The sequence below is a fragment of the Molothrus ater genome, chromosome 5 (assembly GCF_012460135.2).
Source record: "Molothrus ater isolate BHLD 08-10-18 breed brown headed cowbird chromosome 5, BPBGC_Mater_1.1, whole genome shotgun sequence".
Taxonomy (NCBI): Eukaryota; Metazoa; Chordata; class Aves; order Passeriformes; family Icteridae; genus Molothrus; species Molothrus ater.
In genome coordinates, this window is record NC_050482.2 from 44,329,851 (window position 1) to 44,356,901 (window position 27,051).

The 27,051-nt window shown below is 38.5% G+C and overlaps 1 protein-coding gene across 2 annotated transcripts; it reads right to left on the bottom strand.

Moving 5' to 3' along the window:
* Positions 1 to 1,308: 1,308 nt before the first annotated feature.
* On the bottom strand, positions 1,309 to 27,051 carry CEP83 (centrosomal protein 83). 2 transcript variants are annotated; one of them, XM_036401406.2, is made up of 16 exons: positions 26,977 to 27,051; positions 21,080 to 21,333; positions 20,560 to 20,710; positions 19,252 to 19,344; positions 18,846 to 18,977; positions 16,206 to 16,457; positions 14,813 to 14,944; positions 12,988 to 13,102; positions 11,362 to 11,506; positions 11,081 to 11,230; positions 10,361 to 10,436; positions 9,101 to 9,258; positions 6,255 to 6,384; positions 5,261 to 5,364; positions 4,417 to 4,597; positions 1,309 to 3,729 (listed from the first exon to the last, which is right to left on the bottom strand). In XM_036401406.2, exons 2-16 carry the CDS (start codon positions 21,226 to 21,228, stop codon positions 3,547 to 3,549), a joined length of 2,151 nt encoding a protein of 716 aa, XP_036257299.1. In that variant the 5' UTR covers positions 21,229 to 21,333; positions 26,977 to 27,051; the 3' UTR covers positions 1,309 to 3,546. The 2 variants fall into 2 exon arrangements, with proteins under 2 accessions (XP_036257299.1, XP_036257298.1); XM_036401405.1 differs by lacking the exon at positions 26,977 to 27,051 and adding an exon at positions 26,469 to 26,549.

Below are 27,051 nucleotides of genomic sequence, written 5' to 3' on the forward strand. Positions count from 1 at the left end.
CCCACCTGTGGGAAGCAGGAAAAGGCCAGGGGCAGGCTGATTGTGCAGTGCCTGCCACACCTCCACACAGCCTTCAGGATTTTCACTTCAACTGCACCACTTAACAGCTCTGAGGGTGATGATACTTTTAAAAAACTAAACATGTTAAAAAGGATGATAACCCAATAATCCTTCTTTCAGGAGAAGGTGCTTAAGGGACAGCAAATAAGCTTTCACACAAAAAGCCTGGGACCAACTGGGAAAGGTAGCCCACAGACCAAGTGCTGACCATCATTCCTCCTCCTGCCATTACCCTTTTTCTGCCCTCCAAGTCTTACCTGGTTTGTATGAGCCTCCCCTGCTCCCTGACGTCAGAGAGCACCTTGCTGACACAGCCGCGGCTGGGGACAGAAACATGGAGCTAACAGTGGTTCCGGGCTGGTAGATCCTGGTGACCATCCCGTTTGGCAAAGCTGGCTCAGGCACAGAGAGTTACTTTGTACAAGTTCATACTGCAGGAGCAGCATAAATAGCTCCTGTTACTTTTAATGGCTACACTGTTTTCCTCAGAGAAGTTTAACAAATTCCCCAAGAATTTGCATAAACCCTGGTTTAGGAATGGTATTCCCTAATTTAGTTCTCCCACTGACACACTGGAAAACATGCTCTGCTCTCCCACTGCCTCACCTCCCCTCCCCTGAGGCAGGATGGAGAGGAGAACTGGAGGCAGAAAAACTAAAGATCATGAGATAAGAACAACTTACTGGAAACAGCAATGAGATAAGAAAATGATCAGTAACAGGAACAATACTAATGACAGAGGGTAGAAGGGAGGCAGATTTACACGTGCATGCTACATAAGCCAAAAGGATCCCCTGACCCTGAGCCCAGAAAATGAGGTAGTGTAGAATAACCCCAGCTCCCAGCCACAGCCCCCCTGGTACTGCAAAAATTAACCCTGTCCTGGCTGGAACCAAGACAAATCCTTATACTTACACACTATGCAAAGTGAAAAATGCAGCCTCTGGAGAGAAGAGTTGAGTCAATGCCGGTGTCATTCCTTTGCTATTCCTACAGTCTAACAGCAATACTCAATAACCTATTACAAGAGATTGCACAGTGTATTCTCACTGTCCCATGTTTTTGTTGCAGTACTTTGAAAACAACAACAACGACCACAAACCAAATACAAACAAACAAAAACCTAGATAAAAAAATTCCTCCAGTTCCAGGGAAATAATCATTATTGGATTATCAGGTAAAAAAAATTTAGATAAATAATTCATCCTTCACAAATTTCTGGACTGATAATGAACTGAAAAAAATATATTCAACTTAGAATAAATATTTTTATTGTAGTTAACAAATTAGAGTAGGAATAAATACAGACTTATATTTACTTAATGCAAAGGCAATTTATTATACTAATCTCTGCTATATTATATTAAAAAATCCAATTATTTCCCATTCCCTTTATAGAAATACAAGAGGCACATTGTCAAGGGTAACAAATAGAAGTTTTCAGAGCTTTTAAAATTTCATTTTATCCTTTTTATCTGCATCAAAATACCAACCTAGATGTGGATTACAGCATTGTTAGTGATCAAAACTGCAACCCAGAGTAGCATACATTAACTTTCACATTGAAAGAGTAAGAGGATATTATCAAGTGTTAAAGGATTTATAAAAAATTGTTTTAAATTTTTATATTAAATGTCAGTTTTATTTCAAACAATCCAAACCTTGTAAAACAATTTTCAAAGTTTCTTGCGCTAAGATTATTTAATGTTTTGACTTTATGGAAAAAAAATGAAAAACAAACCTTATTGAGAAGGGATCTTGGCAATAGTTCACAGAATCACAGAATGGTTTGTGTTGGAAGGGACCAAAGATCATCTGGTTCCAATCCCCCTGCCATGGGCAGGCACACCATCCACTATTACAGGTTGCTCAAAACCCCATCCAACCTGGCCTTGAACACTTCCAGGGATGGGACATCCACAGCTTCTCTGGACAACCTGTTCCAGTTCCTCACCACCTCCACAGGAAAGGATTTCTTCCTAATATCGAAACCTGCCCTTTTTCAGTTTAAAACTGTTGCCCCTTGTCCTCTGACACTCTCTGGACATAGAAAAAGTCCCCCTCAGTTTTATAGCCCCCTTTAGATACTGGAAGAATAATGTCTCCCTGAAGCCTCCCTTGCCCTGCAGGCCATGCTGCTTTTGCTGCAGCCCAGGATGTGGTTGGGCTTCTGGGCTGTGAATGCACACTGCTGGCTTGTGACCAGCCCTTCATCCATGAGAACTCCACTGTCCTTCTCTGCAGGGCTGGTCTCAGTGACTTCTTTTCCCAGTCTGTAGTCACATTTGGGATTTTCCCTACCCAGATGCAGCACCTTGCACTTGGACTTGCTGAGCTACATAATGTCCCCATGGGCCCACATCCGGATGACATCCCTTCCTGCTATTGTGTCAGCAACCCTGCTGAGGCTGCACTTGACCTCACTGCCAGTCATCAATGAAGGTACTGAAGAGCATCGGTCCCAAGAGTGAGCTCTGAGGGACCCCACTCAGCACCATCCTCTGCCTGGACATTGAGCCATGGACTACAACTCTGGCTGTGTCCATCCAGCCAATTCCTTATCCACTGAATGATGATTCACCCATCAAATCCATGTCTCTTCTGTCTGGAGATCAGCCATGTCATGTGGGACTGTACCAAAGGCCTCACAGAAGTCTAAATGATGACATTTGTTGGTGTTCCCCTGTCAACTGTTGCTGTCACTCCATCATACAATTTGCCCATAGAAAAGGCATGATGGCTACCTTGGCTGCCCTCCTTGTCTTTCACTTGCCTCAGCACATCTTCTAGAAGGATCTGCTCCATGATCATCACAGACACAGAGGTGAGGCACACCAGTCTGTAGTTTCACGGTTCATCCTTTCTTCCTTTTTTAAAAATGGGAGCAATGTTTCCCTTTTTCCAGTCACTGAGGGCATCACCTGATTGCCATGACATCCAAACAAGCAACAACATCAGCCAGTTCCCTTGGGGCCCTGAGATGCACATCATCAGGTCCCACAGACTTGTGCCTATTCAGCTTCATCAAATCATCCCAAACCTGCTCTTGGCTTATAGTGGAAGGCACTTCAGTTGCCCTACACATGCTCAGAGAAGCAGCACTTCAGAGAACTGGGAAGTCGAGTGGACCAGAAAAACTCTGCAATTGAATCTCATTATTGAGCCTGTAACTGCTGCTATGCTAAACATCATTCCACTGGTAACACAAATTCAGGGTGTAGCCTCCTCATTAATGGCAACCCTGCATATTCTTTGTATGATTCCCAGTGAGAAAAGTCCTTAGACTTTTCTCCTTCTTTGAAGGACTGCTGGTCCTTCAACCCAGCAGTAAAACAAGTTGAGCCACAAAGGGGTAACTATGCAGAATATATTTTATGCTATTCAGGCACACACAACCATGTTTTTGGCAAAATATGAAAAGCATATTTTCATATAAGTACAAAGGATAAGTTATTGAAAGCTAACAGCATCAAGAGTATGCAGATTTTATTTGGAGTCCTCACTTTGTGCTTCATTTTCTCCAGTGATCTTATTTCTTGCCAAGTCCCCACACCCCACCATTACCCACTCTCTAGATGGTCCAAGATCTTCCAGCTGTTTTCTTTGTCTGGTTTCTAATTCTTCCAATCGCTTGCCAAGCAGGGCAAGCTCTCTTTGATGCTGCTCCTCCTTGAAATTTAAAGGAAAAAGAATGTGGCTCTATTACATTTTACACACAAGGGACCAAAATGAGCAATATATTCATTTTCTTTAAGGAAGATAAAAACTGTAAAGTCCTGTAAAGAACATCCTTATTTGTTAAATTTTACTCATCAATGTTTCACGGGTATTATTCTAATATTCTTGATGAACAACATCAGGAAGAAATACATTTGCAGATGTTCCTCCTCTCAGATGAAGGAGCACACAAACCTGAAGTCTCAGTAACCATGAATCTGTAAAGCCAACCTGCTCAACCTCAGCCAGAGAGATTTTCACCCTCAGCAGCTCAACCTAAGACTTTTAACCACACAAGAAATCAAAAGCAGCAATACTGCTTTGCAATAATGAAACCATGGTGTGAGAGCAACACTAGCATTTCTTGCTCAGAAGGAGGCATTTGAAGCCTCTGAGGGGAGGGACGAAGTATGGAGAATTGGCTTAAAACTACACAGTTGTTACATCCAGTAACATTTTCCTTTGTCTTTCAAGTACTCCTTCCTATTGAGAGGAAGGGAACATCTCCAGATAACTCAAAAATTTCTTACTTCTGTTCAAAGATGAAATACGCCTTCCTTAAGACTAAGGTCAGTAAAAAAGAACTATTTCAATACCCTCTTTTGCTGTATTATTTTCACAGCTTGTGCTATATCCCACCTGAAGAAAGGAGAAGGACGCTGCAGGCCCAGGAGGCACGGCAGACAATGGGGTTACACCGACGGGGTTGAGTGCCGGTATGTCAGGACTCAGAATTATACTGCGAAATTCATTGTGCCGACGCTGCAAGTCCTTCAGCCTCTTCTGGAGGCGAGCATATTCTTCAGAGGAAACATTCTGTCTAGGAAATAACAGATTTTTTTATTACTCAAGATCTTTGTTATCCCAACACAGAAGCACAGCTCTCCACGAGTGCTCTGCTGTTTAACACCTCCAGTTTCTATCTATCCTTACACAGAAGAACTGGAAGGTAGATCTGTGTATGTTCTTTTGCCTACACATCTGTCTAAATGTCCCTCTACATATTTAGCTATCTGCTCTATTGTAGATTAGAGTTTACATAAAATAAATTAAGCTTTTATTACCATTCACAGTAGTGAGTCAGAGAAGCCACATTCATTATTAAAATCAAGCCCTCCATAGGGGCACAATGAAGAGAGAAAAATCAGGACTTCATCTTTCAAAGAGGATGCCATGTCTGTTTCTCTTGCAATTCTGATGTCTTGTTCACTTCCTTCTTTTAAAGGGATTCCTGCAACTGTGCCTATCAGGTATTTTTTTTCTCTTTTTCTTCTTGAAGAGACAGCCCTGCAACTGTCTCATAAGCTCTCAGCTGCCCATCCTAAACAGAATCTATTCAAAGAATTCTAGTGCTGTAAAGGCCATTAGACTGGACTCTGGTTACTAATATAGGTAACATGTATCTTCAAAAATACTCCATATTTGTAAGTCACACCTTGAGCATATGTAATTATTTAAGCTAAGAAAAAGCAAAGTTAATTACCTATTTAACACTTGATTTTCCTTTTCTAGTTCTTCCATCTTGGCTTCCAAAAGTTCTATTTTCTCATGCATCCTCCTTTGTTTATTGTCATTGAGAGTCTTTCTCTGTCAAACAGATATTTCAAACAGCTAAGTAATACCTTAATAGATTAGATCCTGCAAAAATTAAATCTAAACTGTATGTGGTTTCAAGCTGTGACACTTCATAGGAGTTCTTTAAGAAGAGATGCTGTATTGTTTGAAGGTGCTTAGATTGCCATGTTGGGAAGCAGAAGAAATGGAAAATGATCCATAGTTGGGAATGAAAGAGGCACAACTGCCAGGCACTTGTTGGTCAGTGACCAGCTGTACTAACAAACATTAGCAGCATCTGAAAATCACAATGGTCATCCTTTAAATGGCCACATAGAAATGAGTATAAGCATAACCAAAAAAGTATGCTTCCTGTTTTTGTTTTTTGGTTTGGTTTTTGTTGGGTTTTTTTGTTGTTTGGTTTTTATGGCTTTTTTTTCTCATATTGATCTTAACTTTTCAGACACTGGTAGGTTTCATAACCTATGTTCAATGTATAACACCGCTAATTAATCTTGAGGTTTTACCTGCCTTTCCTTCCAAACTATTTCTTAAAAAGTAAGCTTAGGAGAACAAATAAAATTTTAATATTCCATCAAGGAAAAGTAGAACATCATTTGTCTAGTATCTAGTATCATCATCCTCTCTCATCAAGGGGTTCACCTCTTAACAACCAATGCACGTGTACGTGCAAAGAAAGCCTCACAAAATCTTTGATGGCATTATAACAAAGTTGTTGGCTGTAATATTATTTTGCATGTCATTCAACCTATTTCTATGCTAATCTTGAAGAACCCAATATATTTAGTTATTATATACAGTGGATTGCAAATAAAGTCTTAACATTGAAACGATTCTAGCTGGCCAACATAAAGCTGAACTTTACACAGGGTGGATCATTCAAAAAGGAAGAGACAACATGCCTTTTTCTGAGCAACAGCAGCTCGACATAGCTTGTTCTTCATTTGCTTGTATTTCTCTTCATACTCTGTGACACGTTGTGTAAGCATATGCTTCTCCTGCAGCCATTCCATTCGCTGGTATTCTGAAGTCCTTTGGAAAAATCAGGGCAAAAAAATCAAGAGGTCATACAATGCAGCACATTCAGTTAATACCTTAAGGCTCTTAAAAAAGATGCATCTTTTCACAACTCCTACTTTTATATACTTAAAGGATCTGATGTAAATTTTATTATGTTAACCATCTAATTGTGACTACGACATTTGAACCTGTGCATTATCCTAGGATTTCTTTAACTATCAAATTTTGAAAACTGATTCCAAGAAGCTAATTGTTGGTGCCTTGTTGGATTAGCACGCTGCCAAACCACCCAGAGAAAATTCCTCAGTTCAGGTCAAACCATCATAGTAGAACACAAGAGCAGATGCCTATTCCAAACATCAGTTGTCTGAACTGTTGACTGAACTGCTCTCTGTTTAGGAGAGCAGGGTGCTGCCCTATGGGGTCTACTAAATCTTCGTAACAGACTTGCTTAGGACATGTTCCCAATCAGAACAAACACCAGCTCAACAAGAAGCTCCCACTAATATGGTTTCTAGACAACATTTCAGCTAAACACACACCACCAAAGGCATATGTTATCTGTTTAGACTTTTGCATGGTTGCAACACACTAAAATTAGGCTGTGTTCTCTAGCAGTGTATAGGAAAGAAGCCGTTTCTCCTTGCTGCCTTGTTTGTTTGGGCTGCCTGCATTGCGAGTCAAAGCAGGCAAGAACTAATGGAATATGTAATTACATTACTGTTAAAAATTAAAATCAAATGGTGAAATTCTATGTAGCAGATTTTAAGAAGACCAAGGCCTGGTATTAGTGCATCCACCACTACTCCAGATGCATTTTCCCAGTGGCGACTCTGAATGCATCTCCATAAATTTCTCACCAAACCACCTCTCCCTTCCCCACAGTAGAAGTATTGGGCATCATCCACTCTCACTTGGGAAACAGAGTGTTTGGCCCCTGTGTCACCTGTCATGGCTCTTCTAGTTGATGCAGCGTGGCTTGTACCTCACTCTGGACTGCAAATAACTACTAGCACCCAGGAATCAAAGCACTTTGCATGAGCACTGCTTAGCAGTAAAAGGATTTCAGCTGAGGCAATGGTTAAAAATGCTTGAGTTGGGTGTGAGGGTTTCTAGAGGTGTTTTGTGTTTTGGTTTTTGTTGTTTGGTTTAAATGCCACTAACATTGTTCCCAAAATGCTAAACAAGTCCCTATTTGAGCTCATCTCTGATCTGTATCAGGCTCATAGTTTGCCTTCAGCTTTTTTTCTCCTTTCACATTTTCATTTCCAAGCTTAAGATTGACACAGCCAGACATGCAGCAGCTTTGCCTGCTTATGCTCAATGCTCAACTGGCACTACTTATCTGGAACCTTTTATCTTCTTGTCTCATCTTTTGGTCCCTATTTCACTTCCTCTTGCTTTGGTGCAACTTAACTCTTTGGTGTTCAAGCTCATAAGAATTTACTGAACTGAGGAAGGAGGTTCTATCACTCACAGATTCATAAAAACAATGGGAACATGACCCAAGGCTCCCAGGATAGCAATGGCAAGATCTGCAGAAATTACATGCAGGCTACAAAGCTGCTTCATTTCTGCAGTACCAACCTTAGTGCATCTCTCAGTACCTACATACTTGTACAATGATCTCCGAGGACTGACAAGCTCCTTCCACTGCCTTCCCAGGAAACCCTAGTCCTGACTGTTTTGTGATCCATAAATATGTAAATGACAATGACTACCTCATTCAAGTAACAGCAATGATCTCACTCAACATGTGAGTACACCTCCCTAAAGCAAACATCCAAATATTTAATGTGCTAGTGACATACTCTGCTGCAAAATGGAACAATATCTTCAAATGTTGAATTGAAAAGCACTACTTAAACTAATGACAACATAGCAATTGCAGCACCAATTCATAGGAAAAGAGATGTTAAAACAAAAGTTACATTGTACCCTTTGGAAATGTATTTAATCTGGGACACTGACTTTTTAAAGCACCCACCACACAATAATCCAGTACTAGTTAGACAAATATTGGGTTACTAAACTAGGAAATTCTGAAAAAACATTTCAGACTGACAAACTGATCTTTAAATTCCAGGAAGGCGTTCATTTCTATACGGAATCTGAATAAAATTTGGCTTCCTTCATCATTTATTGTCATACTTTGATGACATACGGTCAAGCTTGTGCAAAAAAAGGAAAGTGATTATTTTTAATTTTGATGAGAGGAACTAGAAGATATTTTATAAGCCTTTACTTACCTCATATCAGCTAAAAGTAGCTAGTGGGAAAGGGAAAGAAGTAGTCACACATATACTGACTGGGACTGTGGAACCTTATCATGCATAATACAATGCTTGAATGCTCTTTTCACACATACAGCTTAAACACTCTTAAAAGAACTCTCTGAAACTCTAGATCCATTTATATCTATAGAAGTTTGACACCCACTTCAGTTAAGTAGAATTTCAATTTATGCAAGAAGTGTATCTCACTAATCAATAATTAATTTTAACAGACACAAATGGAAACAAACTCCTCTGCTTTTGAGGCTGACATGAGGAAAGCTTTTATACATGCTACGCCCACAGAATGTACAGCCATTTTTTACAACTGTCCAATATTTCCTGTCCATTTTAACTTTCTGACTTTCTTCAGAATCTACAACCCACAGTTAAGTAATCCATACGAGAAGAACACAAGTAGCATGAAAAGTAAAGCCAAAAGAAAAAAAAATTACTTCTCTGTTTCCAGTTGAGCTTTCTCTGCCTGAGCCCTTGCATGTTGACATTCTTGTTTCAATCTCTCTATTATTTCCTTCAACTTTTGATTAGATTCCAGCAAATCTTTTTCTGATTGAGAAAGTGAGGCAAGCTGGAGTTGGATATCATTTATTTGCTACCAAAACAAAAAAGATTTTTTCTATTTCAGAAGGTATGCAAATAACCAGCAACTGATTTTGAGATACTGAGACAACGCAAAATGGAGACACCAACTAGCTTTAGCTTTTCATTAGCCTTTTTTACTTGTTTCTTTTCTCTTTACTCAACACTTTCTCCAGAAGCTTTACAGTAAATCATTACAAGACAAAGGGTTTCTGTTGTAGTTAAAATGAGAAAGATAGGCAGGATGCTTCTGCCACTGAAGTGGCCCCCAGAACTTCAGAAATCCAACGCTTCAGCCCCAGGCCTGAACAGAACTCGAGGACCATGAAATATTTAGCAGCAGAGCTGTGGAGCTTTCCAGGCTCTTCTGTTCCATAACATACTGAGTGTTACAGCCAACAGTGACTGTACCAATCGGTTCACAAAACAAGGAAGCACTGAAAAGTCCAACCTCTGCAGCCAGCATACACAAATGATCATTTCCCTTTCCTTTTCCTTCCCCCACATAGACATGGACACTTAGATCCCCCAATTTCTGATTTCTGGAGGAAAAAATAATTGTCTCAAACTTCAAGTGCACACAGCTTGCCGAGTACTTTGATGCACAGCTATTGTTATTACCTACAAAATAACATCACAGGCAAGCAGGAGTTAAAAAAAATAGGTTTGATTTTCAACACTGCCATCAATTGACTATGCAATAGAAATATACCTCTTTACACTAGTTTGTTCATTTATGAAACATCTGTTAAACACTTGAAGAACCTCAGATGAGAGACGCAGTGTAAATGCAAAGCATTACCTAGAAACAATTTATAAGTCTCCATGGCAACTGAATCTCCAGTTAAATAGTGCATAACCATATTCAATATACCAGTCTATAAACATTCAGCTTTGAAATCCCTGTTACCCACAAAACACATGAAGCAAAAAACTGTAATCCATTTACAGAGGTCCAGGAAAGCACGATTGATTTCTGAACACTTCTCCTTTAAATATCTTTTTCCTCCAGGGGAAAAAAAAGCCTTAAAAATTCAATCTTCAAATGCAGGACATGGTAACTACAGGAAAGAATGTATTTCTCTATAAAACATTATAATGCAATAAAACCTTACCTGTTTCAGATTAGCATTTTCACATTTCTTTTCTTCCAGCTCTTTTGTCTGCATAGCTTGCTGTTGAATTTTTAATCTAAAATTGTGTAAGACATCCTTATTTTTATCTAATCAAAATTCCAATGCTATAAATTAGGACAAATCAGCCTGACAAATAAATAGCATTATTTGAAAGGCTAATAAATATTTAACTAAAAAAGTATTGAAAATATATTTCTATTCATTCTTAGAATTCACATAGGAATAAGACTTTTGGAGTATGATTCATTTTATCATGCTAACCTTCAACTATAGTAAGCTAAGTAAACTCCCAACCATAATAACCAACTCAGAGATATCATATCAGGTCTCAGATTGCCAGTTTCTGCTATGGTGTCATTGTGGAATGAGAAATTATTTACTCTAACACTGGGGCTATGCCAGCAGCCAGCACTAAACTAGTTTTAACAAAGTTGTATTGCCATATTACTACTTCAAAAGGGTTGTGGAAAATAACACTTAAAGGTTTGGAAGAAAAGGGTTATCATTTCAAACAATAATTTTTAATTCTGCACTCTTTTTTACACAGTGCAAAAGATAATCTTGTTTAATCTACACCAGTGAACACTTCAAAATGAAGACTTCTGTATCTATGAATAGTAAGCTTTCATACTGTCTACTGTAAAGACATTAAAGAGGGAAAATGAGAAATCCGTGCTAAGATTAGAAAAGTCACGCTACCGCAAACGCTGAAGTTCCTTTTTGCTAGATTCTTCTGCCATCTGCACAGCACGTAGTTTCTCTTCATACTGATCCTTTTCAGATTGCCTCCAAGAATCTTGTTCCAGTTTCATCTTTTCTAGATCAGCTAGTCTGTTTTCGAGTTCTAACCTAAAACATTATTCAACATACACACAAGAATCACTAGAAAATGTCAGAAGTGTTTAGTTAAGAGTGATATTTTTAAAATTATCACAAAACTGTCCTCTTTTAGAAACTGAGGAGGCAATCAGTTGACATACTTCTCATTCTGTAAGGCTGCAATATTGTCAAAAACTTCCTCTTTGGCAGCTTGCACTTTACGAATTAGCTCCCGATCCTTTTCCACTAAAAGCACTTTATGCCGCTCAACAGCTGCAGTAAGAATTTCCTTGTCAGACAGCAATCCTGCATTATACATTAAAAAAGTTAAACATGTCATTGGTAAGAACCTCCTAGGAACCTATATTCAAATCACTTTATAAATTCACAAAAGGGAACCAAAAATCTCAATTCAAATGACAGAATTAATGGGGGAAGGAGAAAAAAACAAAACACAAGAAAACAAGAAGAGACCTTTCTTAGTATAACAGTTATATTTCCAAAACATTTGAAAAGTAACATTACACTGGAATAACAGGTCTATGAGAGTTTCTTACTTTAATAAATGATAGTAATTAAACAGTTAATAGTTAACAGTTAATAGTTAATAGTTAACAGTTATTACAGATTTAAATGCCACAGCAATTTATACAAAGCATTTGTGTCTGGATTGAAAAAATTTAAAAAGTGTTCCATAACAGCTATGCAAAGGTCAAGCAAGAAAATTTTCATTTTCGGAAAAAGCTTACAGTAAACAGAAACTGGTTGTCATTGAGACCAGTAACTGGGCTACGACAAATCTCAGTTTTAATCCACCTATATTACCAAATGAGACATTTCTAAAACCAGGACTTCACAGGCAGCGACAAATTATACAAACTAAAATCATGTAACTGACACCTGTATTCACTGGCAAATAAGCCAACAGTGACTCCTGGTTATTCAGCTAATTCAGCAATGCAAATGGAATTCCACAGTAAGTTCAGGTTAACTTAAATCTTGTCTGTATTCAGTTTCATATTTTATAGACCCATCATTTCTAGTTTGCAATACACTGTAAGCATACTGTCAATACATTAAACACCACTTTTTCATTGCTCCTAGCAAACTTACTATTAAAGCAAGTGAACAGAAACAATTATTTCAGGAAGACAAATGTACTATTTTGGGGCTATGGCCAATCAGTGAAGAGAGTTCTCTTTAAAACTGTGTAATTGTGTAGTTGTGGGATTTAAACACAACTAGTACTAGAAAGCTTTGGCCTTTTCACTCTAGAAAGCTATTTCAAGTTGCCTAGATACTCAGCTGCATCAGGTAGCTTACAGCAATGCCTGTTCCCTTCAAAGAATGAGCTAGGTGCTGTATTTTGTTTCATGTGGCAGCCTTATGGAATTAGTATCAATTCCACAGACACAGAATCAAAAAAACCCAACCACTGAAGCTCTGTGGCATGATACTGTTTCAAGCAGAGTATGAAAGAGTCGAGAATTTACCAATAATGGAAAAAAATAACCATATGAAGTACATAATTTGAAACAGATTATGCTCAAATTGTGTCACAAATGCACTAATTTACATAAATGAAAAACTGCTCTCAATTGTTCTTTGCCTGGTAGAGCAAGTGAAACAACACAATTATTTCAAATACCAAATGAATTGTCAGATCTATGGCCTAGACCAGAAGTAGAAGCTGAAGACTGCTGGGGAGCATTCAGACAAAAAAACAGTTGTATTATTCTAACTGAAGTAAACAGATGAAATAATTAGAAAATAATTTCATACTTTACCATCCATTTCACTTTGAATCTTGTTTCTTTCTCTTTCTACTTCACTCTTTGTTCTTGCTGCCTCCAGTTTGACATTGGTTATTTCCAACTTATGTGAATGTTTAAGTTCTTTTACCTATGAATTAGTAAAAACCAACATCAAATTAACTATAATAAATTTATGTATATTTACTTTACTTCTGACTAAAGATACCTCAGAATCAAGCTAAAATAAAATTTAATTGAATCTCCACAAGTAAATCAAAACAGTGGTATCCAAAGCCAGAATATCAACTACTTCCCCAAGTAATTTCAATTTGGTAACTACTTATAGTCCCCCTGGCCTCCTGGAGTGCTACTCAATGTCTCAAAATCCAGGTCTACATAGTCTTGAAGTGCATTTTAAATCAAATACTGCTCTACAGACACATCAAATGGCCTCATAAAAGTAGGAGCCTTAAGAACATCAAATCAATGAAAATTACTGCTTGCATGGAAACTTTCTATAGTTTAGGCATTTGAACGCAGTAATTACACGGTCAATGCGAATTAAATATCTGGAGAAAAGCACTTATAATGAAAATCCATTCACAATGACAAATGTAATTACAACCTGCTTGCATATACAAGTGGCAAAAGGTTAAGAATGACACAGTAGCTTATTAAGTAACTACATGGAAGATTCAGTTGCTTATATATCAAGTTGATAACATTCAGGGCAACTTAAAGATTTAAGGTGGCTTTTTTAAGGCAGAAAATCCAGAAGACAAACATGCACCCGTGCTCAGGAATAGGTTTGAGTGGAAGCAGAAGCAGGTGGAGGTTACTATAATAAAGCTTCTATTTTCCTCCCTTTGAGAAACATGACTGTAATATTTTATTTTCTCCTGCTTCTGGAGGGGAGCAGAGGAGACCAGTTGATACAAAAAATAAAGACTGTAACAATATTCCATATATTCTGGGAAATGACTGAAAAATCTTTACCAGAAGTTTTCCCTTCCTATTTAGCATTCATGGGGGCCAAGTAGGGTATATTACATAAAGAGGCTTTAAATAGTGGTATAGCTTATAGCTATACCTTATTCCTACGGTAAATTAGAACTTTTTTAAATGAATGACCAAAATTAAATACTTAGCACTCATAAATATGCACTGTAAAAAGATCTCAAAAAAAAAAAAAAGGAAAAGCATACAATCATAAAACAAAACCTCTAAGATCTGGTGCCAATGCAACAAAGTCACTCAAATATGTTTTAAGACAATGGTCAACTTAAAATGCTGTGATGCAATTCTGTGCTGAAATGTTCTGTACAAGCTATGCTGGCATTAACCAAAGAAAAAAAGCTATGTTAACATGATTATTCTGCTTCTAATATAACCTAAATCTCCACAAGTAACTCCAATGCAGCTTGATTCCTGTAACTAACACAGCCCATTCAGAGGATAGTTCTTAAGACCTCCAGGAAAAAAAAAAAAAGGTAGAAAGATCAGTTCTAGGCTGACTGTTTTCATGAACATTGAAATATAAATGAATATAAAGATGAATATAAAGATGAAGGCCATGAATATAAAGACACCACTTCACAAGTCTTGTTCTGTTCAGGAAAAAGATCTAGAAGAAGGAATAATAAGAACACAACCTCAATCCTTAGAGAGACTTTCAGGTATGACATATCTCCTGTAAAGTCATATATTCTTTGTCCTTCAACTGGAACTGAAGGAAAAATTCCATACCTATTTTAAGTCACAGCAGATGACATTGTTACTTTATTTTTAGTTTAAAATATAAGCAGAAAAACATAAAAGGGTGTGAAAAATATATTTTAGATACCATAAAAGCACTTACTTGAGCAGCTAAGGAATTGACTTCTCGTTCAGATTTGTGGAGTTTGCTGGTTAAGAGAATGTTTTGCTCATGACTTGTCTGCAGTTCTTTCTCAATGCGATCAACCTGTAGTTCAGCAGACTTCTTTTCTGCCTTGAATGAAGGAAGTATTTTTAAGATTTTTGGAGCTGGGTTGCCTCTTGTTACTCATTTGAAATGTTTGGTTGATCTGGGCTTTCAGATATGATATATTATAATGAGACCGTAATATTACATATAAATATGCAACTTTGTTCAACCATATATTCCAATACAACAAGGGTCTTGAATTTTACTGGAAAGTCACAACTTTTTTTACTAACACCTCCTACACAGAATCACTCCCATTTTCAATCCTCCTTGATAAGGAGTAGTGGTAATCTGACTTACTTAGGAGGCAGCAGGTGTGCTTACCAGTAAATTACTGGGCTATAAACAGTGTAACTACAATTAGTGTTTACAAAGTGTAATATACTGGCCTATGCAGTTATACTGATGGAAGAATTAACATCCTGGAGAGGAAATTAAATACAATTTCTGCATTACAGACTCTGATCTTTACAAGACAAGATCCTGATCTTTACAGAAGATCAAAAAGGTAATCTAATGATTTCACCTTTCTTTTTCTAAACACTTCTGTTTTCAGCAGGGCTCTCTTTAAAGCTGTCAAAGAAGATTACAGCACTTTTTAAGTTGAGATCAGAGCATTTTGTAACTGAAGTATGCAGCACTGATAATAGTAAAGAAAAAAAAAGAACCATCTATCTGCATGCTGCAACTGTGCAAAAAATCAAGATGAAGAGGCTCACTGCCTAGAGAGGTAGCAAGGACTGACAGAAGGTCTGAGGACAACAGAGGAGGAATACAGTGGAATCCTGGGAAAAGTGCAACAGCCCAGAAATACCAAGGAGAGCGACAGCTGAGTACTAAACAACTGCAGTAATGTGGTGGAGAAAGAAGAGGCATAGGTTAGCAAAAATGATGACAGATGAGGAAAGGATTAAAGAGAGGAGCATCATGTGACATTCTTGAAAAGAATAAAGAATTTACTGCAGTGGATTATTAACATATTGGTTTCTAAGTCCAGCTAAGTGGCAACAAATACTGGCTTACTGACTACAACTATGGATACGACTCACTTGTTTTGAAAGGACAATTATTCAGCATAATCTCTCAGTTGAGAGACTTTCCAAAGTTGAACTGGCAGTGCATGACTCCCAGTCAACTACAATCTGACTTTAAACCTGAAATGTAGAAATTCAAATTGCGGAGCCAATGGCAAAATTATCAGTGATTTCAGTGACAGTTCTGTCAGGCCAAGTTGCTACTCTTACTACACTCTACAAGGAGGCAAAATAAGAAAAGAAAATCTTACCTCTAGAGATCGCATCATGGTCTGCATCTCAGCTAACTGTCGTGCTTGTACTCTTTGAACATTTTCTGCTTGCACAACACTGTTGTGTCTTTCTGCTCTTAGTTCTTCGACTTCTGCTTCTAAGGCTTTTAATTTCTGACACAGCTGTGCCTTTTCTCTAGAAAGTGCCTCCACACGTTTACTGTCCCTTGTGGGATCAATGCTAAGCAGCTGGTTATGGAGTTCTTCCTTATCTTTATCCAGTCTTGCAATCTGATAGTTGTTAATCAGAAAAATAAAAGTTCTTACATTGATTAGGTGTCAGGCAGCAATAATTACAGTACTTAACAATTCAGAAAAGAGCAGCAGTGGACATTTAAACATTCATTTGCTTAGAGTAGGAAAATCAAAGCAAGACTACCTGAATGCCTGTTATTAGTGTGGTCTTTTTGAGAACACTACAGAGTGCAACACTGACTGATGTCCTCATTAGCAAGCTGGATGATAGCATGGAGTCACTTTCAGCAAGCTTGAGTGTGACACCAAACTGGGGGGAAATGGTCAATCTGTTGGAAGGCAGAATTGCTATCCAGAAGAATCTGGACAAGCTGAAGGAATGGACAGAACTGGATCCTCTACAATAAGAGGAGCAAGACATGCATCTGAGATGGAGTAATCCAATGCAACAGTACAGGCCCATAGCAATAGTCAAGGAAGCATCTCCATGGAAAAGGATCTGGGGGTCCTAGTGGACAACAAGCTAAACATCAGTCAGTAGAGCACCCAACCCAATCCTGGCAGATTGGCAGAAGGATAACTAGCAGATCCAGGGAAGTGATCCTTTGTCCTTTTTCCGGTACTGGTAAAGCTCTACCGTGTCAAGTCCAGATGGCCACTAAGGTTTTGAGAGGGTTGGGGAATATGACATATAAGGACAAGCTGAGAGAACTAAGCCTCAGCTCAGAGAAGATGCACAGTGATGGGAAGAGAGGCAACTGCCACAATTTGGAACACGTCAAATTCCAACTATCTATTATGAAAAAAGGTTACCATGAAGATGGTTAAATACTGAAAGAGTCTGCCCAGAAAAATTATGGAATCCCCATCCCTTGTCCATCCAAGTGCAAGACTTGGCTGGACATGGACCTGAACAACCTGATCTCATTACACTTCAATATTTTAAACAAGATTTTGGAGTATAAAGAGTCTCTTCCAACTTATCTTATGTTTCCACTATTTTATAATTACAACAGAACTCAAATCTGCTAATAACTCCAGACAGCAAACATGACTGGGCCCCAACAGACTAGAAATCAAAAAACAAACAAACAACCCAAACCTAAATCCAATAAGAACAACAACAAACCCCCAAGTCTCTCTTACAAAGTAGTACAAAAGGTACAAGCCAATCTGGAGACTGTAATTTACAAACATAAATTCATGGATTGTTACACTACAAAATAAGTTACATGGACTGAATATAACAGAGGGACCAAAAGAGTGAGAAAGAAAGGTATGTCAGAATTCTCTCCATATTTGGAGATTAGTGCAAACTCTGATCTGCAGCAGTCCTTTTAAAAGTTTCACCAGTGTTCTCTATGAACAAGCCTGATTTCTGCAGCAAAAACTCTCCAAATGCCTTTTATGAGGAGATTCAATTGCATCATATGCCCAAGCCATCATTTAAGAATTAGGATGTTTTTATAGCCTCCTTGAGCAAAATGACATGGAATGTTAAAAAACCTTTGAGAAAAACCAGATCACACTATGCCCTGGGCTCAAGGTAGCTGCATTCTGTGTTAAGTGTGCTAATTAGCTGCAGGACTAGCAAAAACTCAACAAGCCCATGAGAGAGGCAGGCTGTAAAGCAGCATGTGGGTTTAGCTCCAGGAAGGACAACTGTTTTTAATGCACTACATTTGCAAACTTGGATTGATTTTGCAAGTGATGATTGCTTTGATTTTTGTCTGATGTTTGGAGTAATACATTCAAATCTGGCATCCTAGAATATATGCTTCCAGACAAATACTTACATGGATATGCAAATGACATCTGCAACTCATTTACAATGATGTATCTATTTAAAACATAAATAAGCTGACAATTTATTTAGCTACATACACTTTTGAAAGTCCAAAGAAATTAACAAATGGTTTCTTCAGGAGCTAATACAAATGAAATAAAGTTACCAAAGTTTTCAGTATCCTTTTGATTATCACTATCTTGATCCAAACTAACATCATGACAAGTACATTGCAAAACATACCCTTATCTGCTATTAACAATATATCTTCCTTGATAAGTTGCCACATAAGAAATTTAAAGCCTAAACTTACATTGGTTACTCAGAAAATTAATTAATTTCAAATTAGCATCATGTCACAAATCACAAATGTGATTAAAAACAGCATTAAGCAAACGTCATTTACCAGAAAGCAAGTTATTCTTACTTTTAATAGCATAAATAATACTGCAATCCATCACTGAACAAATCTATAGAGGCAGCCTTAGGCTAAGTCACAGAAGTGCTTTGAGAATTAAGAGAATAGAAACAAACATGAAATGCAGTCAAACTGACAACCCTTCAAGCACCAACAGTTCCACAATGTTCAAGCAACCTTGTCAGAGATACTTTCTAAACTACTATAATATTCTACATACCTCAGTCTCATATTTTATTTTCTTCTCTTCTAAAACATGTGCATATTCTTCCTTTTGATGCTCAAATTCTGATTTCAGAAAGGTATGGTCGTAACGAAGTTTGTTATATAGTGTTCTGTATTTTTCTACTTCCTAAGTTAGGAAAAAAAAAAAGTTTTCAAATTTATTTCCTTTAAATGTCCATGCAATGTTCCTATTGCTTCACAAGTTATCTTTGATTAACTGAATGCTGCCTCCTCCCTCTTCTATGATTTCAACCTTCCCTGAGGTTGAAATCTGGGACAACAGTACCAGAGAAATAATGCCATGCTCCCCTTTCAGTTTTAATTTCCTAAGGTTTTAGGAACAACTATAAAGCAGCGATCACTACTCTAAATGAAATAAAATTTCAATATCTATGACTTACATTTTCTAGCTTCTGATAACGCTCTCTCATAGGAGACTCCAATTCCTCATACATTTTTGCTTTTAACCGTTCTAATTTTTGAGGAGTTAGCACCTTAAAACAGAAAAGTATCACAAATAATTAGTCATATTCATTCATATTATTTACACTGTGATTGGTCACTTAGCCAGGAATAAAGTATTTCAAATATGTTTTTAGGAATTTTACTTAATTTTCTAGGTTTTTCTAAAGAAATTTTAATAGAAGTTACAAAAGCAAAAAAGAATTAGTGAACTAAAAATATTCTTGGAAGATAACAAGCATTTGGAATGTCAGCATTTATCAATAGAAGCAACACAAATTTCAGGCTGAATTGCCAAGAGATTTATCTCCTTTGTGGGGGATGGGGGAAGGAAAAGCAGTCTCACATAAAAGATAAAGAATTAATGTCCAACTTAAACAGTAAGTGAACCAACCCAAAAAGATCACAACAAGCAACACCAAACAATTATTTGCAAAACACATTAGATGCGTGTTCTCCAACAGGTACATGGATACTGGTTTGAATGAAAAAAACCATCAGCAAAGATTCCTTGCCTTAAGCTCGATTCTGTATGGTATTTTGTTAATATTTCTTGGTATGGTTCACACAGCAAACTATCTACCAAGAAACAGAGTTTAAAACAAAAAATTTCATCCGCCACTGTGACATAGTCTTATTTATTCTACTTTTCTTTCACTTATCTGTACCCTGGAATCCCCGGAAACTAGTCCTAGATATGGTACTGAGCCACATCTCCTCCATTCAGAGTCTGAGATCCTTTGGTTAGGGATTATATTTGTTTCCTAAGAACATGTCCTGTGTTATTTTAAGGAAACAAGCAGTTACATAGAGTGTCATCCAAGTTATCTTAAATGTTGAGGAGTTTTTTTGTTTGATTTCAGTTTGGGATTTTTTAAGAAAAAGAAAGAAGAAAGTTGTCATCACAAAGAGAAACAAGTCACTTTCTAGTCACTTATCCTAACAGGTTTAGGCACCTAAGTTACCCTCCAAGACAGATGATTCTCCCCTTAACAGCAGAGCAAGTACAGATAGAGACTGAGAGTCTTACACAGCACCTAACAGGATTTGGATGATTCAGGTAAATAAGGAAACACTAATTTCAACCCATAGTCACTCTAGAGAAGAGCCATTACTTGGATTGGGTGAATTTCAAGACATCTGAAATATATCCAAGCTGGGTATGCATGCTGCATTAACAGAAAAATATGAATGGTCCTACTACAGGATAAAAAGACATCCCAAGTCCTTCCAGTAAATTATCCCACCTGCTGCTTCACTTGTTCCAGCTCTTGTGTTTTAGCCAGCAACTGCTCTTGAAAGTCAGCAAGAAGCTGCTGAAATTTGTCATGTACAGTCTGTTTTTCAACTAACAACCTTTTCAGTTCATCTTGTGATTTGGTATAATCCTCTTGCAATCTGAAAGATAAAATACGTATTTACTTTACATCCACCTTTTAAAATTAGACCTTAAAGCTCAAAAGACTCACACACAGAAGCAAACATATGGACACCAAATAAGAACTAAGCTATTAATATCATCTTTCTGTAATATACTGAAAAGTTATCCCTCACTTATAAGCATAAAAAGTGCTGCAGAAACCTTACCTGCAATGTCTTAAGGTACTTTGAATTGTTTATTTTCTTATATGAAGAAAAATCTCTTAAAATCTCTCCTTACACACAGGAATAGCTAACACACATTTCACACATACAAATAAATCCCTTCCAACATTTAGCTTCACCTTTTAACAACTCAAAAAGAGAAACTTGCTTAAATTGATGTACCTTAGATGTTCTGCCCTTAGAGTTTGGTAATTTGCTTTGTGGTGTTCACTTCGCATTTTTTCATCCATCAAAAGTTTTAGTATTTCTTGTGAATTAACTGCTTCACCACTTTCACCCACAAGAGGAAGAAGGTTGCCCAAACCATCCATCTTATGAGGACTGCTCACGATGAGTATGGAGAGGACAAGATTAATGTGTAACTAATCGACAAGACCATCCACTCGTTATGCTGACATCTCAGAAGATCAAGACACCTGAACAAATACAAGGACATGTAATTAGCATTCAAGTACATTCACAGTTCAAAGGTTACACACACTGCTTTTGCTTTAAGTACAGAAGAATCCTGGTTCTGCTTTAACACAGATTAGAAACCTTTACTGGAAGTGCAGCTCTTCTCTCCTCATGCAGCCTGTCCTGAGAAGTAATAGCACTTCCAGGAGCACAGAATACACCTAAACATGAAGGTCATTTGAGTCAATACAAAATAAGAACAAGCACTACTATCTGAAAGATTACAAGACATGTTATTTTTACTTATGCTATGCACTGAGACTCCAACCATGATGCCCTAATTATGCCTTTTTAATCAGAGTTCAAACAGAGGTCACAGATAGCAGACACACAGCTTTTCTTACTACTTATTAAAAAGTCTGTCACGCTGTCCTAACATGTTGTATTAATCAACACACCAGTATTTCAGCTGGAAGAAAAGCAGATAATTCTCTACTGAATTCCTACCAAGCCCTCTCTGGAGAAGAGCTAAGGTGTCAGGGACAGCCTGGAAGACACCTGCCCACAGTTCAGTCCTGAAATATGCCACTTCCTTATTTTCAAAGCTTATCTTGCAGTTGCTTGTGATCTTTCCAGAAAGACTTTTGCAAAATGTGATAATATCAGATGGTGTGAGGAAAGCTGCAAATCAAGAGTTCCTGAGAAATAAGGAAGTATGCTAATATGCCTCATTAGTGCTTTTTAATATTTGAAGCAATAGGTATTAATCTGATCACTACTGACACTTCCACAGGATCTAGGGGAGGCAGGACTGTAGCTGAATTTTAGGGAAGTTACAAAGATTTGAAAACAACTACTCTGCCATTTTAGCTTTTTGCATAGCTGGACTGATGCCTATGAAGTCCATGTCTGCAGTGTGCAAGTAAAACTCAAACAAAAACAGTGATAAATCCCTACCATCACTACAAATACCTTGCCTTCTTTACATGTATCTTTTCTACCACTGCACTCTTTCATAATTGTATCTTAAACACTTCAATTATATTTTATAAATCACTGAACTATAAGCAAGATGAAAATATGGGGAAAAAACTCATTCCACTACGACATGATAATGTCAAGAAAGCGTAAATGTAAGACTTTCTTTCCCAGTTTTCCTTCCTCCATTGCTAAAACTAGAAAAGGTCAGAGAAAAATCTACCACTCATAACATCAGCCTAGGCAAAGCAACAACAGCAAGTTTGTATTCTGCTTTACCCAAATTTGCTGAGAGAACGAAGAGGAAGAAATCAGAATGAGGAACATTCTCCTCTGTGGCTGTCCTAAATGCACAACCAATTTCAAACATTAATGACACAGGTTTTGAAGACCCTTCTAATGAATACAATCTCTTTTTCATCCCTGAATTTTGTTGGCTGTTGAGAAACAAAGGACAACAGCAATTTTCAAACTCAATATAAAGACATTTTCAGTTGTTAAATCAACAGCTGGAGGAGGAGAACAGGTCCGTGATGCTAAAGACAATAATCACGTGAGAGGAGAAAAAGCTCTGGTACACAGAAAAAATTCAAGGCAGCATGTCCCTAAGAATTTCTAAGCATATCAACAGGGTTAACAGGATCACTATTAAAAGCAAACAAAAACCCCACACAAACAATAAGAACAAACCAAACCAACAAACCGAAACAACAAAAAAACCTCCAACAATCAGGCAATAGCACTTTGTTTTTATATGATACTAAATGTAACTATCAAACTGTAAGCCAAAGCTCAGAATTAGGAACACGGCATTTAAAGTCAGATCTGAATCCTGCTGCTTACTCAAGTAAGAAGCATTTTTGAAGTGGCATAATGGAGATAAAGTCAAAGACACCAAGGAAACACTACGTTTTCTGAAACAATGTCAGCCAACAGGTAAGCTGGAACACCGCCTTTTCTACTCTCTATTCCAAGCTGCTGCAGGTGAGAAGTGTATTCTCTCCTCACAGCTTTCATTACTATCAAAAAGTGCACAAATTACAAAGCAAGACACACACCTGGCCATGTATTCATATGCATGAAGATTTCATGAAAAAGATAAAAGGAAAAAAGAGAGGGAGATAATTGTAGCTGACAAAACAATGCTCCAGACTGCAGAAACCTGTTGTATTTAAGGAAACAAAACTCTTTTAGCTTGCAGGGACATCTAGCGGCAAATGCCATATCTGCATTCCTGGTGACAACTGAAACGAACAGATTTCATTACTTCATAAGAGCTCTTTCCTCGAAAACACAAAGAGCAATTTGTAATATTTAACCTATTCACATGCAAAAAAGTTTTTTCTTGTTTTGGCATTCTTTTCCCCACATCATAAAATAATCTCTGTCAGTAAACTGCCAATAGTCAACAACATTTAGGGATACCAATTAAGTATATTACCAACCAGAATCTCTTCTGTGCTAATGGCTAACAGTAGTTGCTCACAGTCAGTGAACAGGCCTTAAATAATCTTCAAAATTACACAAAGACTACAGCCATAATTTTTGAGAAATAATTTAAAAGAACACTAGGTTCTTCCTCTCTTGGAGATGTGTTCAAGAAGTGGAGGAGCATAAATCTTACTTTAAAGAAACTAAACCCGCCATCATATTTAAACTTAATTCTACACCTACTTAATTCTACACCTACTTAATTCTACACCTACTTATTTAGCAAGCTACCAAACTGCAAATTTGTATCAGTCATCCCAAATTCATACTATGAAGCCTTAACATAATTTTCCACAGGTATAAATACAAAGGCATTGGTGCAGAGTCCTGAAACCTAGGAAATGCACACTCTATAGGTAAAATGGTAGTACTGTAGAATACCTAAGTGAAGTAAATAAATTACATTTCCAAGAATCATCTTTGTTTTGCCTTTCTTCTCAAATTATTTCTCTTCCTAAAGAGAGAAACACTGCTGAATTACCTACTAGTCATCTCTCCTCTTTATAGCTGCACCTCACAAAAGGGTTTTTCTTTTGCAAGATTTTTCAGCTATATTATTTTAACTTTTTCTTTGCTACAAGCTCTTAAAAGTGAGAATACTTACATTTAGAGAAAAAGATGATATATCAATATGATATTAATTTTTATGGCATTTTGTTTACTACAGCAAGGCTTCCTTCTTGTTCACCTGGCATAACCAAATGTCATGACTGCACCATGTATTGGTCATTCCCCTGAGTGCCATACCTAACTCACTCATGGCTCTCTTTTCCATGCCACACTTAAAACACTTAAATTTATTGTCTTTGAACACAGTTTGAAACAGCTAGATGATACAATGAATATAATTTTGCAACTAACAAAAAAACTGACAGTATTTAGCCTTGTGCCAGGTTTTGCTCAAGCAGTAAAATTCTCAGTGAAATCTGTGAAAGTCTAAGAGCTTCTTCACACAATTCGTGGTCTAATTCCTCTGCCTGCTTCTCTCACAACTCCAGACCTCTTTATTTGCTTTCTTTTTTTTCTAATCCAATTAGCCAAGATCTTCTGAAACAATGAACTATTTGCCTGAAAGAGTGAAAAACTCAAGGAAAGCACAGCCTCATTAAAGCAGCTCTTCAAACACCACCCCTTCTCATCCCTGCTCAAGAGTCTACAGTAAGACCAGATAATGGTCTAATGCAAAAGTGTAATCCAACACAAGAGCTCACTGTCACCAGGAACGGGAGGGCTCCGCTCCTCCTTTCTTTGTCCCCACTGCTGTGTTTGTCATTCATCAGACCCCTTCACGAACAGTTTTAACTCAAGAAGCCAACACACTCAAACAAGCAGAAGACACTCAATAGTTTTTCTGTGAGGTCAGTGAGTCACACGAGCTCATGGAAAAATCCAGCAAGCGACATCATCAGTGAAAGTGGGCAGCTGGTACGGACTAGGGCAAAGGAACAAAGAGCCAAGTAAACAGACAGGAGGAGGAGCAAGCCTTTCTCCTTTCAGGAGCAGAGAGCTGGCACAGCACAGAGCTCAGATGTTCACAAAATCACAGCCTTGGACTAGATCCCCAGATTTTACACAGTCACATTTCAGTGAAACAAACCCTATCTTAAACAACTATGCAACACACTCATAAGAGATCAGACTTCCCATGAAAATCAAGTGTGCAACAAAAAACACCCCAACCCCCTTCTATATCTTTTTAGAAATGTGGCAGCACACCACATTTTACTTTAACAGTCCATATTCTACTGATCTGTCATCAGCAACTTGTAACAGTCAACACAATCACCTTAAAAAAAATCTAGGGAGGCAAAACCAAAGAGAAACAGGAAATCCTTTGTTACAGAGAGTTCCATAACCCAGACACTGCTCAGATGTTACTGCAGAGAATCCTGAAAATCAATGCTTAACACTTTTGTGCACCAATACTGGAGAATATCTGTATGACAGCTGCATTACAGAAGACACCAAGCTCATGCAAGCTACTCTCACTCCCTCCACAACAGTGTTCAAGGTACAAGTTTCAACAACCATTAACCATATATTATGGCAGTGTCCCTCCCTACACACTGCACATGGTACCACCCTCTCAGTTTCTGCCTTACACTACAGATCTGGTTACTTATCAGGTGAAAAACAATAAACAAGGTTCTCTCTTAACTCAAGGTTAAAATTTGTGCTTTAGCCACACACACTACCAAGCCAAACTGAGAGTAGTTACTGATCAATTTGAATTCTGAATGGGAGCTACACCTGGTAAATTGAGCTGTAGCCAACAGCAGCCAGTCTCCAAACACCACGTATGTTTTCCATTGTTTTTTCACGGCAAGAAGCCTTCAAACACACATAAACCTTCACTCACTAAAATTTCATTCAAAGTTCTACCCGGGATTTTTGCAAATACAGCTACATTCCACAAACAAAACTCTTCTGAAAAATCACTTCCCTTTCATGCTGACTCAAAAACCGAAATGTTCAGGGAGGGCATAGGTTTCACATTGTCATACATATCCCACACCTCCTGTAGGCAGAAACATGATTTTATATACACTCTACTGTACGTGGACGAAGATCGAGTGAGAGGCCAAGCGAGCCGCTTAAGTCACTGTGATCTGTTTGCTGTTTTGTTCTTGTTTTGTTTTTTTTTTACTTTTAGACATAGGAGCTCGGTAAGAGGAATAACACTAACACGGCTGACACACATCCAGAAGCACAGAAAAATAACAATCTTCCTCCCAGCGAACGTGGCTGAGGATGGCTGGTGGAAAGCAAAGCAGACAAGCGTAAACACTCGAGAGCCTGCAGCGAGCGGGCCGCTCCTGCCCCCGAAGCGTGCCAGGCGATGGCGAGCGCGGCAGGCCGCAGAGGCCGCGGCAGCCGTTCCCGGGGCTGGAGCAGCGGGCACAGAGCGGCGCTGGGCCCTCCCGTCCGGCTGCGCGGTCACCCACGGCGCGGGCCGAGGGGAACGCGCGGGGCCGGGCACAGGCCAAGGGACCTCCCCGCCCGCCCGCCAAGAGCTGCGGCCCCACGCACGGAGAAGGGCCGCGGTCAGCCCAGCCCCCATCGGAGCCCGGCTCCCCCCTTACAGCCCGGTGCCCCGCACGCCCCGGCTCCCCCTGGCACAGCAGAACCCCCGCCACAGCCCAGCCAGGCGTGGCTGCCGCCGGCCCGAGCGATTTAAAAATGGCGCCTCTCACCTCCCGCCGGCCGCGCCGCCCGCCGGGCCCGCGGCGGCCGCGGGGCACGCTGGGAGCGTTGCCGGGGAGACGGGC